At 35.2% G+C, this 19,017-nt stretch overlaps 1 protein-coding gene across 2 annotated transcripts in view; it reads right to left on the reverse strand.

Moving 5' to 3' along the window:
• INTU (inturned planar cell polarity protein) overlaps positions 1 to 19,017 on the reverse strand; it is a 55,627-nt gene that overhangs the window by 8,172 nt on the left and 28,438 nt on the right. For both annotated transcript variants that reach the window (XM_037398233.1, XM_037398228.1), the window contains exons 4-12: positions 16,969 to 17,172; positions 12,172 to 12,290; positions 9,521 to 9,610; positions 8,883 to 8,960; positions 7,932 to 8,121; positions 3,775 to 3,828; positions 2,479 to 2,541; positions 1,218 to 1,439; positions 230 to 652 (exon numbers count right to left, since the gene is read on the reverse strand). In XM_037398233.1, coding sequence (XP_037254130.1) covers positions 230 to 652; positions 1,218 to 1,439; positions 2,479 to 2,541; positions 3,775 to 3,828; positions 7,932 to 8,121; positions 8,883 to 8,960; positions 9,521 to 9,610; positions 12,172 to 12,290; positions 16,969 to 17,172 — 1,443 coding nt within the window. The remainder of the gene's footprint in view (positions 1 to 229; positions 653 to 1,217; positions 1,440 to 2,478; positions 2,542 to 3,774; positions 3,829 to 7,931; positions 8,122 to 8,882; positions 8,961 to 9,520; positions 9,611 to 12,171; positions 12,291 to 16,968; positions 17,173 to 19,017) is intronic.

Consider the following 19,017-nt stretch of genomic DNA (forward strand, 5'->3'; position numbering starts at 1 on the left):
TTTACAAGCAATAATAAAATAAAAAAATGTGATTGCTCTGAGGCTGACCCAAAGCTTCCCAAGGCAACAGCAGTATATTCTACCGAATTCATGACTGCTTAGGTTTATTCTTCTATAGTATGCTTGGTTGTTTTGGTTTTTTTTAATAGTTACTTGAGTGAGTTTTTAAAAGAATTGCCTCCTCCCCTGCAACCCACCAGAACCTTATCAATTTTCCTTGTTCTCTGACCTGATCCACTATAGATTGTGGATTACTGCTTTCCTCTTCCACAGGACCTTCGTTACCGTGGTCAGATCCTACACTGTTTCTTGTAGGGCTTGGCTTACGTGTCGTTAAAGAAGAGTCACCAAACAGGGTCCTCCTGCTTGCCAGAGTGGTTACCGATTTGGAAGTATTTTGCAGCTTACTTAGGATGGGTGAGGTGGTCAAGCTCTCCAGTCTGTCACGTGTTGCAGGAAGGAACCAGTCAGCACAAGATAAAGGTGGATTGGAAGGAGAATCCAGCCGTTCCTCTATGCTGGCATCTAATCCTTCCAGCTGAAGTATAGTAGCTTTGACCTGATCCACATATATACAGTCTGGTCCTGGATTCCCAATAGCTTTTGAGGCACAGCCTCCTGCCTCTAGCAGGACACACAGCATGAAGTTTCTCTGTAAATACCGAGGTATCAACATTAGCCTTTGGCTTAACATACAGTACGTGCTGTGTTATATTTATGTCTCATATTATACTTGGGCAAAATACAGCACTACGTTCAACACTCCTTCCTCATCCCCGGAGGAGTTACTTTTTTTTTTCCTAATTGAATCACATCCAAGGAGATCTTTCTGTTGTCACGTTAACTTAATGATGCAAATGTAAAAGCTATCACTTAGAAACTCAGCTGTTTGCTTTAAAAAAAAGAGCTCACATTAAAAACCCAAACACAGTTCTGAAATGAGTTGCCTGAAAATACCAGATCATGAAAGTAAAAACATAATTAAATGAAGACGCATAAAAATAATGAGAATTTATACTTAAACTTGCAAGCTTTACGAATGTATAAATAATACTACTCTCTTGAGGAATTATATCCCATGAGACAGCTATAATATGAATATTTGGTAAAATTGCTAAATAAAATGCATGGGAAATGTTGCTCTTACTTAGTGACAGACAACACAGAATGACAAAACAGAGCATCAGAGAACAGACATATTGCAAACGTTAACTTACCAAGCCAACTATGAGTAAAAAGTATCTGGCTTCAGGTTCCCTATATCCTGTAAAACTCGAAACTTCACATGGCTGGATATGATGATGTGGAAATACTTCCCGCCATATCACTAACTGACCAATCTTCTGTTCTGCTGCCAAGGGTAACAGACAATAGTGCCGACAATATAAACCTATATCAATAAGATCTTCCTTTGGCAAGTGATTACCAATCAAGTAACCCTTAATTAAACACAGAAAAGGAAGTGTATTCAGTAAGAAATAAAACACCACCACTTAAAGAGTACTTTTCATATAAAGATATCCATGCTCCACATGCATTAAGATTGTAAGCTTTTTGGCCAGAGACTGTTTTTCTGATATACAGTTGTACAACAGATAACACTGAGCTTTTGCATCATATCTGAAGAACCAAAACACTGAAATATAAACAAATAAAACATCAGCATATATGCAAGTTATTAAAGGCAAGCTGGGAAATGCACGGCTTCAACAGCTTGCAAAACAGCTACAGAGTTAAGGTGCTTTAATTCTCTCTCAAATATATGGTGCTTTCACTAGAATTACTAAAATTTCCAAAGAAGACACATTACAGTGGTGTTCCTAGCACTAAGGGCATTACAGTTAAAGTGCTGTCATGGTAGACAGTGTGCAGTTCCATTTGTGCTAATAGTTTAGTCTCATAACACTACTAGCACAAACAACAATTGCATGATGAAATCCTTAAAATGTACATTTCCTTAACGCAAAGGCTGTTGTCTTCCTCTTTTTACTGTTGAATACAGTGACTACATTTAATAAAAATAAATTTACAAATGAGGCCAAAGTGAAAAAAGCTGTCAATACAGTTTCTCAAATCTTTGTTTTAAAGACAGACTAAAGATAGATCACCTGTTATCTTTACTAAAAAATGGCAATGAACAAAAAAAAAGCGCCTATTAGAATATCTTACAGTCTCACATTTGAATTGACTCTAGTTACTTCCTTATTACTGTCCCTCTCCAATCCTTGGATCATACGCTGCAAAATTCCCGTAAGACAGTTTCAAACAAGTATTTTGCTCTTACTGATACATATCACTTCCTGACTTCAGTTTTTTCTGTTATGGTGTTTGTGGTTTATGTCTGTTACTAGAAAAACATATTTAAAGCAATCATACAATTTTTTTATGTTTGTGAGGTTTTGCAAAGGGTTACTCCATGACTGTGTTAGATCTCCAGATGCATTTGCCTAATCTTTAGACCTTAATCACTGATACTACCTTGTAGAAGAGACAAGCACCCATAATCATATATAATCTTCTCATGTCGTAATAATCTTCAGACTGTGAGAAAAAAAATCATGGTATAGTTTTTCATTCAGAATTGTTATTTTATTTACTAAATGCAAGTCAACTAATTCCAGCAAATGGTAATCAATATCTTATTTAATACTTTCATTTTTGACCACTTCTTATTGTCAATGTCAGTTAACACTGAACAGTTAAGTGGAATACCAAGCTTTTAGCCTCTATTATTGATTTTCATGTCACTACAATTTTCTCTAACAATTTTCAGCTCAAAATTTCCTGATTAGTTCTTATCTGTAGATAAACTATTTTTAAGATACGCAAATTCTCAGGGTTCTTAACAGCAAAGTAGCTGAAGCATAAGTACTGACACCAGAGGCCCTCCTAGAGTAAAACATCCAACTCAAAGCATTTTTTTCCATTATTTGACATTTTACCCAAAATATAGCCATTCATTGATCTATTAATCTAGATGCCCAGTGCTCTCAGATTGGTAACACTATCTTTAGGTAGATATAGTGTATTTTAAATTAAGTGGGTGCAAGCAATTTCTGTGCAATAAACTACAACTTATAAATTTGCTTTTTGTAAATAATCATCCAGGTTGTTTATTACAGCGATTCTTTCTTTTTTATTCTTTTGCAAGATGGGCTATATGTCTGCCTACCTCGTATTTTAGGTTTTAAGAATCGTTAAGCATATTTTGTAATTAAGAATACTTATGCCCCAAATTGTTATGCTAAAGAGGTGATCAGTACAGTAAAGAGCACACACAGCAAGTGACACAAGTAAATTACTATCTTCTCCTTTAACAGTATTAAAATTATGCATAACTTGTAATTGTTTTCTGTAAACTGGAAAATTAAGTGCTTCGTGCTCCATATAAGTTTTCAGGTTTATTCACAATTGCTTGGGAAAGAGACAGTTATCTATACAAAAAAAGAAATGTAACAACTATCAGCTATGCTGAAATTAGAGTGTCCTTGTAGACATCCCATGGGCTTAAATTATAGTAAATCATGGCTTTTCAGTGACTAACCCCTGTAGGGTTATAAGACAATTATAATGTTAATCATGGAGAGAAATTCAGGTAAACAGAATGGGTAAAATTAAGCTTAAACCAAGAATAATACAGTATACTTTTGCTTTGACTCTCACTTGATTAAAAAAAGTGGACTAGTTTGGAATTAGTGCTTTTTTAAACTACTGAATATGACACCAAGGTAAAGAGATACAGTGCAATGCAAACAACAAAAAGAAAATGTTTACCAGCTCTGCAAAGTCAGCTGCTTCCAGATCACTCAGTGCTGTGTCAATTTCCATCTGAAATATTTAAACAGTATATTTTAATAGAGATTTCCAACACAGTAACTTACAATAATAGCATAGTTCACTCTATCTTGCTAGTCTCAGAAGATTAGGATTCATAAGTACAAAGTGAATAGATAAAAATTTGCACATGCTTTTCAGTAGTAATATCATGAACACCTCTATTCAACAGATTTAAAGAAAAATCCTTAATTTCTGTGTATTTTCCTCTTCTTTGAAACTGTAAAATTTCTCTGCTTGTGTTGAACGCACCGTTTGGTATAAAGGAGATGTCACTCTCAGCATGCTTTAAAACATGAAGTCTAGAGACTACCCCTTGAAGGCTATGGAGAACTCTGAAATCTGGCAAGCTATTGTATCCAGCTGAGTTATTAGAAAAACCTTTTTCACAATGGATTTAGTTTTTGCCTCTATGGAAATTGCCAAAAAACTCTCTCACACATTATCTTTGTTCTACTGAAACTGCTTTAAACTTGCTTATTTCTCTAACTACAAGAGTGATTGTTAATATACATTTTACTTAAAATACTTTCCTTTAAAGAACATGGTACTAGCCACTGAAGTTCATGACATAAACGTGCTACTTCATGAAAAGAACCTAAACCCCATCATTACAAACTTCTCGGGCAGTATTAACAGGCTGCCTCTAATTGAAATACAGCCAGATTTTCAGAGAAATGTCAGTGAGGCTGTTGGCAGCTGACAACTAACCAGTTTCTCAGCTTTTCCCCAGTTAAAATTTAAAGGGCTTTCTGCCCAATAAAGAACTGACATTTTTTGTTTTATATTCCTAATAAAGATCTTCATCAAAATGGATGGAAGTTTCATCTTCTGCAACAAAATTCTTCTGGAAAATGTGGATGATCTCAGACAATTTTGGAAAGCTAAGTCTGTATTATAAATATCAATGATGTTGTTTTCTAAATCCCTTTAAACCCCACAATTTTACAAGAAAGAAACAATCTGCAAGCTCAAGTAGAGAGCAAAGTGTAATTGATACAAATAGTTACAAATATTTTGGGTATATCCACGAAAGAAAACTCTCAGTTCAAAATTTCCCAGCTGCTTCATTTGCATTAAATCATGGCAAATAATCATAAAACAAAAACCCTCTACCATGACAAGACTAACATATTCTAAACATCATTCCATCTTAACGAAACTTCTTTTTTCCTGTGAAATTTTGCAAAAACTGCCATACATGTGTTGACTAATATGGTATGCAAAAAACTCTTCACACGATATGAAAAATAATGTCCTTGTTATGGAGTTGGAAATATTTCAAGATCACAAAGGCAAAAATGAATCCTACATGCACTGATATTCAAGGGGATGGAGAATGAAAATGCAGTGAGTCTTTCTTTCATCCACTTTAGACCCTCAAGTGAAATGACTGATAATCTAACAGGTCCACTGTGCCTTACTACAACATCTGATATTTAACATTTCTTGAATGAAGGACAAGATATCAAATATTACCAAACTGCAATTTAAGTACACGTGATGTGGGGAAAATTACCCTCTCAACTGCAATCACAGATATTAGAGGTTTTATATGATATGTCAAATGATTGCTCTACATAGAAGTGTTCCAATTTTACAGTATGTCTGTCTCAGTAAAGGCCAGCAGATTTAAGCAGTAGTTAGCTACTTAGTCATATGCTTAGATCCTTGAATGACACTGCATTTCATTAAATACCTACAGCGCAGGTATTCTTTATTTGAGCTAGTCCTTACACTTCAGGTTGTCTTCATAGGTAATGCAGATGAAGCCACAGGAGTCTTGAGGCATGATTCATCTAATACTAAAGTAAACAGCTGAAGCTCCGTAGTTGAATTACTATTAAAGTACCAGATATTCCCCATTAAATAATAAGGAGATTTCAGGAGTAGCACCTCAACTGTAGTAATTTATATAATAGCTTTAAAAGAAGGTGAGATGGTTTCTACCTCAAGTTGCTACAAATTCAATAAAGAAGCCTCATTTTGCCTCATTTTTAACTTTATTTTGCTAAGAGGCTAAAGACCCAATTAGGAAAAAAAAAAACCCTCTATGGGATTAAAATGAGAAACATTAGTAAAACCTACAATGGAATAACAACTATGAATACTGATGAGATTACAGCAATTGGAAGGAAAAAAAAAAAAGCCAGGAGATAGCCAGGGTACTTGTATTACCAGCCCTGCTTAAATTTTTGCTTTAGCGCTCTATAAAATAATTTCTTGTGGATGCATTATTTATCCAAGCAGACTATACTGTCTTCCAAAAATAGAGCTTTTCATTTAAGACAACCAAGAAAATGGGGGGGGGGGGGCAGGGAAGAGAGCTTTCCTGTACTCTGTGCCACACAAAAGTCCCCGAAGGAAACTTAAACCCAATCATTTCACAATCACCGTGTCTTGAAAGTACACTTCGATTTCTGTACTTCCAGTATAATTGAAAATAAAGCAGGAAACTGCACCTAGCAAGACTCAGTTATCTTCAACTGAACCTACTGTCAGATCAAACCATGGTTTAGCAATGCTTTACATGGAACACATAACCCCTTAGGTAGTGATGCTAACTCACTTTATAGCAAACTGTAACATGAAAACAGAAAAAAAATATTGGAAACTACAAGCTCTGTGAAAGAGTAAAGGAAGTCTTCTGGTTCATTTCTAAATACACAATTGTGTTATTTAATAATACATTTTTAAAAAATTATATATATATTAAAAGATGATCTGGATACACATCAGAAAAAAAAATATACAAGAAAAAACATTTTAGAGGAACTTTCTGTACCTGAGACACAACTATCAACTTTTGTGGTAAATGTAATTTCATAAATTTTTTCCTCTATGTACATCCTTTGCTGACTGTATCCTGTTCACTTGACAGAACTTACTACATTAATAAAAGGTATTATAATAAGCTTGTCTGCCAACTACTAGGATTTGCTTATCTGTGCAGACCCAAACTATGCTGGAACTGGGTTACAGAATCTGCCCCCCAGTAAGACAAAGTTTTTCTAGTTGCAACCCGTGTTGCAGACTTTGTTTTGCACAATTAAATCTGAATTCAGTTTTGATTTTGTGTAATTGAAATAGATATATAATTCCAAATAATACCATAAATACTAAACAAAACCACATAAGACCATGTATGTTGGTCTCTGCTATGTTCAGCAGTATGGTTCCACTGCTGAAATCTCCTTAGGATTGATTTCTCTTGTACAAAGTTGTTACAATTGTTTCAAATCTGAGAAATATCACCTTCATCTATCTTGGTCTAACAATGTCAATTCTAAGGTGTATGTGAAAAACCACTTCACAGAAGACTTGCCAGAGATTATGCATCACATGTATAAAATCTATTATTTTTATTTAAAAATATTACTTTACTAATAATTATCCTAATGATCCCTATTTTAACTTCCTAATGTCATCAAAATGAAGGCTTAAGACTGAAAGCTATAATGCTATTTACTGTGATCTAGCTTTTGTCTTACTACTGCTTAAAGCACAATCCGATTTCTGATTGGGAGGTAACCAGACAGTGAGTTGGTGCAGAAAAGCTGTACCTATATGATGTCAAACAAGTGCTGTATGGGTACTTATTTTGATTCTGCAACAGGCATTTATAACTCTCCTAAATATCTAGTTATGCATGAGCTTCTGCAGTAGTATTTTCTACCTAGAAAAATACTTCAATGGTCAAAATCAAACATAAACCTACATACCAGGGGCTGCTTTCCCTACTGCATATGCTAGCTGTTAGAGAGGTTGTGGGGTATGCATGTATAGATGTTTTTTATTATAATTTTTTTTTACATAAAATGTAATTCCTTTGTCATCACGTTCTCCTCATAGATTTAGACTTCCTAAAGTCACCAAACTACACTCATGATAGCAGTGTTTCCTGTGGGAATGACTGTGTAGTTCCAAATACGCAAATGATTGTGTAGTTCTTAAATAAAGGATCCTATAGAAAATGGGTGGTCTGGGACGGGCAAAGCACTTATGTAAATTACACAATAACAGCAGAAGATGCCCGCATCAATTTTCTTGGCTTTCCATATACAAGTCTTTCTAGAAAGATCCAAAAATGACATTACCTTGACTTCCTGAGGCAATGTCAGCCAGCGCAAGCCTGGGAGACTGTCTAAGAATAATGCACTGCAGGTATCATAGTGTTGAGCACTTGGGCTGGCATTTGACTTGAGTCTTGTAGGCTGAAGTGCACGCTGGAAGAACAGGTTGAAAAAATGATCCAGGCAAGAAACATTTTCCACCTGGCAAAAAGCACTGAACAAACATGAACTCCAAGTTAGAATAACATTCAGACACATGTAGCTTGTTTATATAACCCTCTGTGCTACAGAAGTCTCTTTAGAGCATGACACTACATTTAGATTTTTTTTTCTTAACATTAATTTTAAATATAAAAAATCCCACTAGGCCCATATCCAGGCAGTACCTACAAACAAAGAAAAAATCCGAAGCACCATAGATGTCTTAGACCAACTGAAGATGAGACAATGATCAGCTTCATCCTTTTGGAAATTAACATCTTTCTTTTTCTTTCTCTATGGCATATGCACTTTAACCCTGAATTGAAAGCAAGCATACGAACAGCCTACCTTGGCAATTTTGTTTAGGTTATAGTCACACTGAAAATTTTCTGGGTGATTTCCAAATGCAGAGAAAGACAGCTACTCTGCCAAATGAAGTTGAGAATTCTGGAGTGTTTACTTTATTAAAAATACAACACTGATTCATATGTACGTTTTACAGATGGTGCTTTAACACAAAGGATAACATTTGCAGAGTGCTGTTGACAACCACAGTGACTTAGATTTAACCTAATCTAAGGACAAAACTTTCTGAAGTAACACAGGCTGTTTAAAAAGAGTCTTAACAGTGTTGAGACTGACACAAAAAGGCAAGAACAGAATTCCGTTTTTTTGCAGAAGTGTAAAGCAACATGCAAAGAAATTCCATGTAAGCATTAAAATTAATGCTATTTTTCAATCAGCATCAATAAAAATACTTCTGAAAGAACTCACCTGTCTAAAGAACTGTACATAAATTTCAATGTCCTGACAACATCTTCAATCATGTTCCTCAGCTGAGAAAGTGGCACACTAAAAAATAAAAATTCAAACGTACAGCTATGTTTATAACATTTTTACTATAATTAAGTGTAGTCATATTTTGAAAAGCTCTATTCTCAAATAGTGACATAGTGGAAACAAAAAATTCTTAACTGGACTGCACAACAGATTTCTTCCAAGTGACTTGCCCATGATGACACAGACAGTAGTAAAGCTGGGGGGGGGGGCGGGAAAAGGAGGGGGGAAAAAAAAGGTCCTCCTAGGACACATAAATATGTAATATTACTGCTGTTATTCGGTAGTCTCTAATCAGAACCTGACTTTACCAAACACTCAAAATTACTGTTTTCTAGCCTACACATATTTCTGAGATCTTATGAGACCTCATTCCGTTTAGAAGAAAAAGAAACTGTAACAATGGATATATAAAAGATGCAAACAAAGTCAATCAAAAAAGTGGGATCACAGGTACAGAAACTAATTATAGTAAAAAGAGTACATTGTAAGCCCTGCCTGTCTTGCTTTTTTTGATACAAGAGTACAATATAAGGACACACAAGAGGAAACAAACCATTCTACTTCAAACTTACTTTTCTTCAGGAAGGCCAATTACAAGCAACTTATCACATTCTTTCCAGTAAACAACTTGAACCAGTTTTCCGCACAAGAAGAGCGAGGAACTACGAAAATTAAACCAGAAGTACTTCTGTTAACACTGTGAAGTTATAGAAGACCACCACTATAAGCCAGAATGATTTATAAGTATTTTGTATGCAAAGTCTTGTGCTCATGTATAATCACATGCATGCAGCTGGGCTAGGTAATTGTATTAATTAGAACTCAAAGACTCTCTGATTCCTGTTCCAAACAGATCACGCCAGTAGTAATGTTTTCAAGTATACAAATGTAATGGTTGAACAGGCACTACTGAAGAGCTACAGTCATCTTCTGAATGATTCAGATGCTCTTTAAAGGTCTTCCTGCCTAGCTTTTAATACAATCAACTTAGAAAATGAATGTCATTTCAGATCACATTGAGGCAACTGGAGGTACTAATGAAAGTTCTGAACATAGCAGTCACTCACAAAATCATTTAAAAAGACTCTATATACATTCTGACAACAAGCTCAAGAGGTATTTGAACACATTACCTGTGTGATAAACATAAGCTTGAACTCTTATGCTATCTCCTTGTATAGAAAATTGCTCTGTAAGGCTCAGCAATCCCAGAAAGATGTAGAGACAGAGTGGATTACAACATGAAACAGAATTAGACCCAATGTTCTAATTAGCAGTAAAGCTCACATTATGCACCTGATTATCAGATTCAATGTACTGGTTGCTGCTAAAACCAAGGTCTGTAAATATCCTGATCACTAAGTTTACATCAAAACCCCACCTCTCTTACTATCACGTTAGAGATTTTAAATAACAAGATAACACTGCTGCAAAGTGAAAGAAGGATAACTTAAGTTTATGCTGAAAAGATTCAAGAAATTAATTTTTAGGACACGGCTCCAGAATTAACTTGCTTCACCGATTCTCTCATACCATAAAATTGATGGTACTGAATAAGAGAAATGTCATTTCATTAGTTAAGAAATACCTTAGTATTTCCACAGGTCACCAGAAAATTTTTGTTCTTCACGTAACCAAAAGTGCTTTCCAAACAAAACAAATTACATACTTATAATGTAATTAACTATAAAGAAATAAACATCTCCCATCCCAAAAGACACACAATACGTGTGCAGACAATAATCGTGATTTACTTTTCTGACAGAAAAAGCTTCATAGGAGAGCTGAGGACTATCTATTCTGTTTTTGGAAGAGATGAGGCAGTCCACAGAAACCAGCAGAAGTGCCTTTGTATTTCTAGAACTCAAAAATGGGAAATTGAGAACCTTAACAGGAAAGGTGAATCTATGCTATCATGGATTTCTGTATTATTTTATGATCTGTACCCATGATATCAGCAGAAAAATAACAGATTGATTTGTCATTTGGATGTGTTTGAAAATCTGGACAATAATAATGCATAAACATTTAAAAGAGGTTAACATACCTCAGTGCTAATTAATGTGGCATCACATTAAAATACTGGTATATGCAAAAGATCAAAAGCCTGCATTTGATACCTGCTGTTAACATGACTTTTAGGAACTCATTAACTGGAAAGTTATAAGCATGGTTAAAGCGCAGTCTTAAAACTTCTTATTCAAAATAGCAGGATACTAACAAGTCTGAGAAAAAAACAAATTAAAAACAAATGTAAACAAAAGTAAATTAGCCAGGATTAATTTTCTGGTAAGCAAAAATATTCAAGAGCTCCTTTTAAGGAAAAATTTATCAGTGGAAAACCGAACTTTAATATATCAAACAGGCTTTTTGCCTTTTGAGGAATTCCTTATTATTGCCAATGACATTCACTACTGCTTGCACTGTGTATTTCTGGGCCTGAAGTCCCACTTGCATTTGGCTTTTTTATACCCATCTAGGTCTTGTGTCTTACACAGGAGGCACTGATGTGCTGAAGGAAATCTTGCCAGAGATCCTCAGGAGCTGCAAACTCATGTACTGATTCTCAATGGGAAGAAGTGTGAAGTGGAAAAGTGATACCTGCTATCTCACTTCTAATTATTCCATCAGAAAACCATCTACCTTTACATATTCAATAATCTCCTGACATATCTCCACCACCCCTATGCTGCTCTAGAAACTCAGGAGTGTTTTTTTTTTTTTATTAGACTTCTTACTAGAGTCCTGGTCTGTAGATATCAAAAAATCTTTCAGATGTTCCAAGTTGAATGTGAAATGAAATTAATTTAAAAGTAGCAGGCATTCATGAATTTAACTGAATTACATTTTATCTTTTAAAAATTTGTTTTAAAATTTGTTGAAGCTGTTGTAGAATTTCCAGTTTGCCATAGTACAGTGCCACAAAATCTCAGGTTAGGTAAGAATGTTTTAAGAGGTCTAAGAAGGGACCTAAAAACAATTTCACTGAACTAAAAAATCCTAGTCATTGCCACCCATGACAAAGAAATTCCCCCAAATCAGTGTACACCTGGGCTGAGCAGTCCAACTTCAGGCACGCTGTTCAAGTTAAAAGATTACTGCCTAACAGGCAGAGTCACTCCTGTTTTGTCTAGAACTTGACGCATGACCCACGCGTGGTTTTCTGAACACATATGTATAAAATAATAAAAGTAGTAATATGTTACATTTCAAATACTTTTACCTGATAATCTGGGTACCAGTAACACTTTCCAGTATGTCAGACAGTGTGAGAAATATTCCTCTCACATTTTTCAGTTTTTGGGACGCTTCTGATATGGGGTACCGATAAAGAATTTCTTGCTGTGAAGAAAGTAAAGCTGTTTGTTAAGCAAGTAAAACAAAACCAAAAATCACAAAACAAAACAAAAAACCCCTACCCAAACCCCACAGCTAACAAGATTAAAAGGGTTTTTTTCTGGCATCATTTTTTTTTTTTTAACTGTGAAAGCTTTTATCATATACTTTCACATGGTAAAAGCAAGCAGTGGTCTCCACTGGCATACTGGAAAGTTCTAAAATGCACATGAATATTTCTGACATTTTTAACTTTTCTATTTTATAGGAAAGTAGGACTTATTTAGAATCATTATTATATGGAGAAACATAAAATGACAAACAGTATGGCCACTGCCTTTTAGAGCTTAAAGTACACTGTTAACAAATCTGATTTCAAGAGATATCTAGTGTTTGTATGGTTGTTTCAGTATTGTGGTTTAGATCTTTAAAACCAACAATACAAAGCCTCCAATCTCTCTATATAACCCTACTTAATTTGCTTTACATGTATGGCACAAAACATAACTGAGCTATATACGCAAACAACATGTACACCATTAACAATTTTATCACCAAGCCTCTGACCCTTTGTATCTGCAAACTCTTAAAAAAGTCATCTCAAAACTGAAGATCAGTAGAGAGAAACATTTGTGGCAATTATTTTTCTTTTTCTAGCCAGTTCTTTAAAATATTTTTTTTAAATTATTTTCAAAAATCTTATATTTATTATTTCCACAATCATAAAAATGTAGTAATAAGCAAACATATGATTCCCTCGTGTTTATTGCTTTCCGCCAAACCATGACGGGCCAGAAATAATGCATGTAGCATTAAGCATAATCAGTGCAAAGAGTATAGTGAATTATCTTTCTACACAAACAAAAGAAGCATAGACATGACTTAACTTTCCCATTTATGTCACTAAGCACTGCCAGCACCAACACCCACTAGAAAATTTTCCTTCACCAAGATTAAAAGAATGTAAAGTTTCATTACTGAAGGACCTGGCAACTCTTCATTCTTATCCAATTTAATTAGCTCTATTTTTAAGTACTCATTAGTGACAAGGATTATTTTTTTCTTGAATCAATCCCTCACTGGCAAACCCCCTGCCATTTTCTAATTACAGCACTACAAAGGGTTAGAAAGAGCCTTTTTTTCTCCTCACTGTGAAGTGGGGCCTTTACACAGAATTCATTTGAGAATTATCTGTACACTTTCCCAGGGGAAGAAAAGACAACTGTAACAAAAGGTCACAGCTGTATCACATATATATGTATATATAGACACACACACATATATATGTGAGCTTGCAAGGTTCAGCTCATACCACCATACAAGAGCAGCTGTTGTCAGAGCAAGGCGAAAGTTCATAGGCCAATTACAATGGAAGTAATAAATGAGAAGTAGTTCATTTCTTAAAAAGTGTAAATGCTGCCTCAACCCGAAAAACCCCAATCTGGACAGACTACCTAAACTAATGGCTTATCAAACAGCTTCCCTTTTTTATGTTTATTTTACTAATTTCTCAAACTGAGCCTAAATAACATTTAAAAAATAATGAGAACAGTCTTGACAACATAAGAAATGACTGACAGAAATTGTGTCAAAATGGTGCTGATCAGCTAAAACCCTATAATGTTCAAACAGAATGCACTGACAAGAGGCTTTAAGTTGCATCATATGTAAGATTTAAAAAACCCCAGTATATGAAAGACAACTATAAAGATCAATTCAGAAATTATAAAAACAGGGAGAAACACTACAGGCGGTACAAGTCAGTGTCTGTATGAACCAAGCTATCTTAACAGGTACTCATAATACCTACTTTGCAAATATGCTAAACACCTGCTTCCAGGAATACTATCACATAGGAGGGATATGACCATTATTCCTTTTAAGACATCGTATCATCAAAACCTGTTCTAACACATAAAGATGTTACCGTTGTATGCTGGTACAAATAACATATGTTACAATCATAATACCTGCCTTGAAATAAAACATAAAAAAAGGCAAGATCAACCTTACTCACTGAAACCATTATCGTAAGGGGCATCTTCCACACACATGCACATATCCTCAATTATTTCTGATACTACTTTCCTTTGTAGTTCAGTAGATAGAATTCAGAAGTCTTAGAGCTCATTAATTCTATTTTTGGGTGCCAGAAGTTCACAAGTGCAAGAATTAGTTACTAGTTCTAGTTGCCATTGTTAACATAGACGTGATCTACATACCATGCCTCCTTTGGATATGGGCAAAGAAGCTTAGTAAAGGTTCATTATATTTTTAGTGTGCAATATGGCTTAGATATATAATAACTTCACTGCTAATCTGAAGTACTACTGTAAACTAAATTTGAAACAGTACATCCACAGGAGAAATGTCGCTTACTGCTCACCAAATGAAATTAAAGATAAATGCCTTGAAGAAGGTGGCATTCTTTTGTTAGGAAGTGTTATAAAGAGCTGGATTACACCAACAAAGCACGTCCCAACATTAGAGACTATTTAGGGCTGCATAACTGCCAAGACCTCTCAGGAAACAATTATTCCATGGTATGAAGGGAGAACAAGTGCATTACAATCCCTCTTTTACCTTTGCTCAACGTTCAGGGTTAATCCTGTTTCTTGGGAGAGTATAAGGAAACAATTGGGCAAGAGAGCAGTACTCCATTTACTCTGAAGTGCAGGAAAGGCAATTATCCATTTGCATATCTATTTACCTACCAACAGAAGAGCCAGAGGCCCTGAAATAATTATTTTTTAAATATTTCATAAAGTTCATGTGACCAATAAAACACTGGTCTAAGTCTACAGTGATTGTCCATAGCTGTTCTATCCACATAACATAGCAGTCTTGGACTGCAAACTTAGAATTGAAGAAAAAAAGAACTATTTGCAGTATGTAAGTAAACCTGGATAAAAGCATCTTAAGTTTATTTAATTTACAGTTAAATGAGCTCCTTTCATTTTTATTATATGCAAATACCAAAGCAAAAAAAAATACTGCAGTATCATATGTTTTAATGGAGGCATTTTCCAGGTAGGAAAGAGAGACATTGCTTAGCTGCAACACTACTGAAAAAAGAAAAAGTAATAATTATAAGGCTCATTTGTATAAACTAATTTCTGCTGAAGGTACTTCCCATGAAAAACATTTTAATCTCTTAAACAGGATTAGAAAGAACTGCAAACCAAAGCTTACTGTGTTAGATCTTGCTGTAATACGCAGTGAAGCACACACTACCTTAAAACTATAATGTTAAGAGCATGACTTATATTGCAAAGTACTCCAGTCATGAAGTACTGGATTTACAGTTGCCTAATAAGCCTTAATTACACACACTCATCTGTCCATCTTGTCCTCTGCACAAGACAGGCATCTTTCAGAAAAAAATGAATACTTAAGACAATGTCGTGATGCATATGTACAAAAGGGCTGAATTATTGCACAAGTGGCCATAAATCTGTCATTTCCTAGCTTTCAACCACTTCACTCTGCAAACTTACAACATTTTTTACATGATACTATGATATCACGTCATTTTCTAGGGTTGTCCTCCCCAGTCCTCCCAGTTCAGAAGATAAAAGTAAACTCCATTACGTGTAGGTGTAACACTTTTTCTCTATTACTCATCACCAACAGAGCAATACAGACTTCTGTCAGTTGAAAAATGGTATCAAAAAATATAAAGACATCTCAGAGAAGGGATGGAGCACTGAACTGGATCTAAGGATTAATTCCAGGGGAGAGAAAGCAAAATTTCTGCCCCCCACTCCATCACTGTCCTGCCATCCCAGTCCCTGGGGACTGGCAAAACTTGTGCTTCAATTGATGTCTCCATGTCATAAATAATACAAGATCACTGGGGCACTATGCTAAATCTAAGGAGAATTTACAGAAGAGAAGACTCTTTTTCCAAAAGCCTGTTCCTAAAAAGTCCACTTTGTCCATTTGTCATTTTCAGATTGGGCAAGAGGTCAGACTCAGCCCTCCACACAGTTCTGCGCCCCTGCGTTCTGAGTGGAGTATTTGTAGCTATGACTACATCATGACCACCGCCTACACAAACCTAATGAGTTACACATAGACTGGCAAAATTTTTCTGAAGAACACAAAAAGGAAAGAAATGTGAAAGGAAGCTTTACTGGACAAAGGAGAAGTACTTCAGAAGCTCAAAAATGCAGCCCAAGCAAGAATCAACAGTTGACTGCAAACAGCCGACATGCAAGAGTCCCCTAAGAAAAGGCATATTAGCATTTCAAAACAGGAGGAGCTAGATGGATTATGGATACGGACTGCCAACAGCTCCTGCTGGGGAAAATTTTTCTGACTAGGCAGATTTGATAGTTCAAGTTTGAGAAGTGTATTGAAAACATCACAGTGAGCATCTGACAGACAATAATGAAGTTCTGAATTTATCTCTGCTTTCTCTTTAACACCTCTACCCTGCTCTTTATGTAAAGACATTCAGCAGCACTGAAGTGATTTCAAGTCCAATTACGAGTTTGTCAGCAGTGATGTTATTCTTTTCCCCCCCTGGAATTTCAGGCCTTAATTCTGGACATTTTTACAAACTATTCCCTACTCAAAATGATTAGCAATTTTTGTTTATGAATTTTACGTTAAAAAACATGACAGCTGCTGTTGTCAATCGTTACCCTTCATCTTCAGTTTTATTTAGTTTGCCACATACCTCATCCTTAGATGTTTCAGAGTCCAGTTTCAGTGTGAGGAACATAACAATGTGAGGCACGTCTTGTATAGCCTGTTGAAGGTCCGTACTATCTTCTCCCCACAAGAGCCGAACCAGATTGTTCATACTTGACTGTGCCCGTTTATACCTTTGCTGAGAAGTTCCTTCAGGCTCAAATATTGATGTTTCAAATGTAAGTTTAACCTATTAAGATAATTAATTATTGTGAAAATGAGGCTGTAATTACAATTACATTCTAGTATCAGATGAAACAGACGCAGTTTGAACCCTTTAAGAGATTATAAACTTTCTTAGCTTTACTGATAAAGATGTAAGCATTCAAAAATTCCTGCTGTTTCAAGAAAACCAATTATATATTCAGCATTACATAACCATATATTATTAAGGACAAAGCCAGCTATTACATGCTTTATGAACCATATGAGTAAGCATGTGGTTTATGTGTTTTCATACTTAATTCTTAGGGTTTTGAGAATGGAAAAATATACTTACTGCTCCGGGTTTGTTTGAACACAAAACTTATTACAATGCTTTTGAAACACACACTGACTTTTTTCAAAGTGTCAGCACTTTCATAAGTATATATCCTCAAGACTCTTTCATGAGCATTTATTTGCTCTTTTGACTGCACTGACAGGTATATTTGCACAGGAAAATCAATTTACATTAGACTGCAAAAGTCTTATTTTGTAACAGAGTAGCAATTCTTTCAATCTGCCAACATATTCACTGTGTTAACTTTCCTTCTTTTTTTAACTGTAAAGTCAGCAAATAAGAGTTTTGTTGCTAAATTTAACAATTGCGCACAACTAGCAAGAAGCATAAAAATTGTTTACAGCACTTGCTGCTCTATGTCTTCAGAAGAAAAACCAATTAAAATCAAAGCACAAACAAAGCATTCTCTCTTAAAAAATAACTTGAAGTTTAGGTGATCAAGCTTATTTTCTCAAAAAATTATATGATGTTTACTGTCACTTATTTCCCAAATAAAGATCAGGAAATTTAGAATAAATGCATATTTCCTGGCTCTCAAGCAACACAAAATCCAAACCTAGTGTGGAAACATGTTTCACAATTTGCTTTACAGACGTCCTTTTTATGAACACTGCCTTACAAAAAATACTTTTGTTGTTTCAGCAGTTATGAAAGAGTGGTGTGGGGTTTTTTTTGTGAATGAACACTTCATCCTAAGTATGAAAGAAGGATATGTGAGAAATACCTAGCCCTTGACTGATCATAAAATTGTAATTTCTGAGGAGAATAAATAGGTTTACTTCCTTAGTTTTCATCATTGTTCAAAGTGACTGAACATATATCTATTTGGACTAAGTAGGCATGCTCTCAGTTCTCTCTTTCATATGTTTTTACTCAAGATTGTTTGTCTGCCTTAAAGTATCTTTAACATGCCTATTGACTGGGAAGTTCTAAACATAATACATCACACCAAATCCTGCTTCTCGTTAAAACTCAGTGAAAGTTTAGCCTAACGATTGATGCAACCAAAAAGGTTTATACTTGAAAAGCCCAAGCAGAGGTAATTTATACATTTAAACCCAAATAATTTACATTTTCGTAATTGCCTATGTATATACAGAAACTTAAGAGAGGAGTGCCAGCACGAAATAATGATGCTTTAAGACACCCACTGCCTGTCAAACTAGATCAGAGAGAAGTGCCATCATTGGCTCTTCCAACTACAACACTTATGTCACTGACTGCCATCTTCCCATTCCCCTCTGTTCCTTCCCAACACTTCTCATTAATCTTTTCCTCTCCTCTTTTGGCTGCTAACAGCTTTTTTTCTCTTCCCATTCTCTGGAACAGCGCTGTACTCGATCCTGCTCTCCTACCGCGTGCTACCACTTCCTTTTCTGACAGTAACTCATCCCCTGCTTTCTCCTCGTCATTTCAGTTTCAATTCATTAAACTGCATGTTAACAGGACTCCAGGAGCAGAAACATCCAGTTAAGAAGCAGTGGCTTTTAAAGACCCAATAACTTGATTGTTCACAGTTTTATAGATATATAT

Source organism: Falco rusticolus, chromosome 1 (genome assembly GCF_015220075.1).
Source record: "Falco rusticolus isolate bFalRus1 chromosome 1, bFalRus1.pri, whole genome shotgun sequence".
NCBI lineage: Eukaryota > Metazoa > Chordata > Aves > Falconiformes > Falconidae > Falco > Falco rusticolus.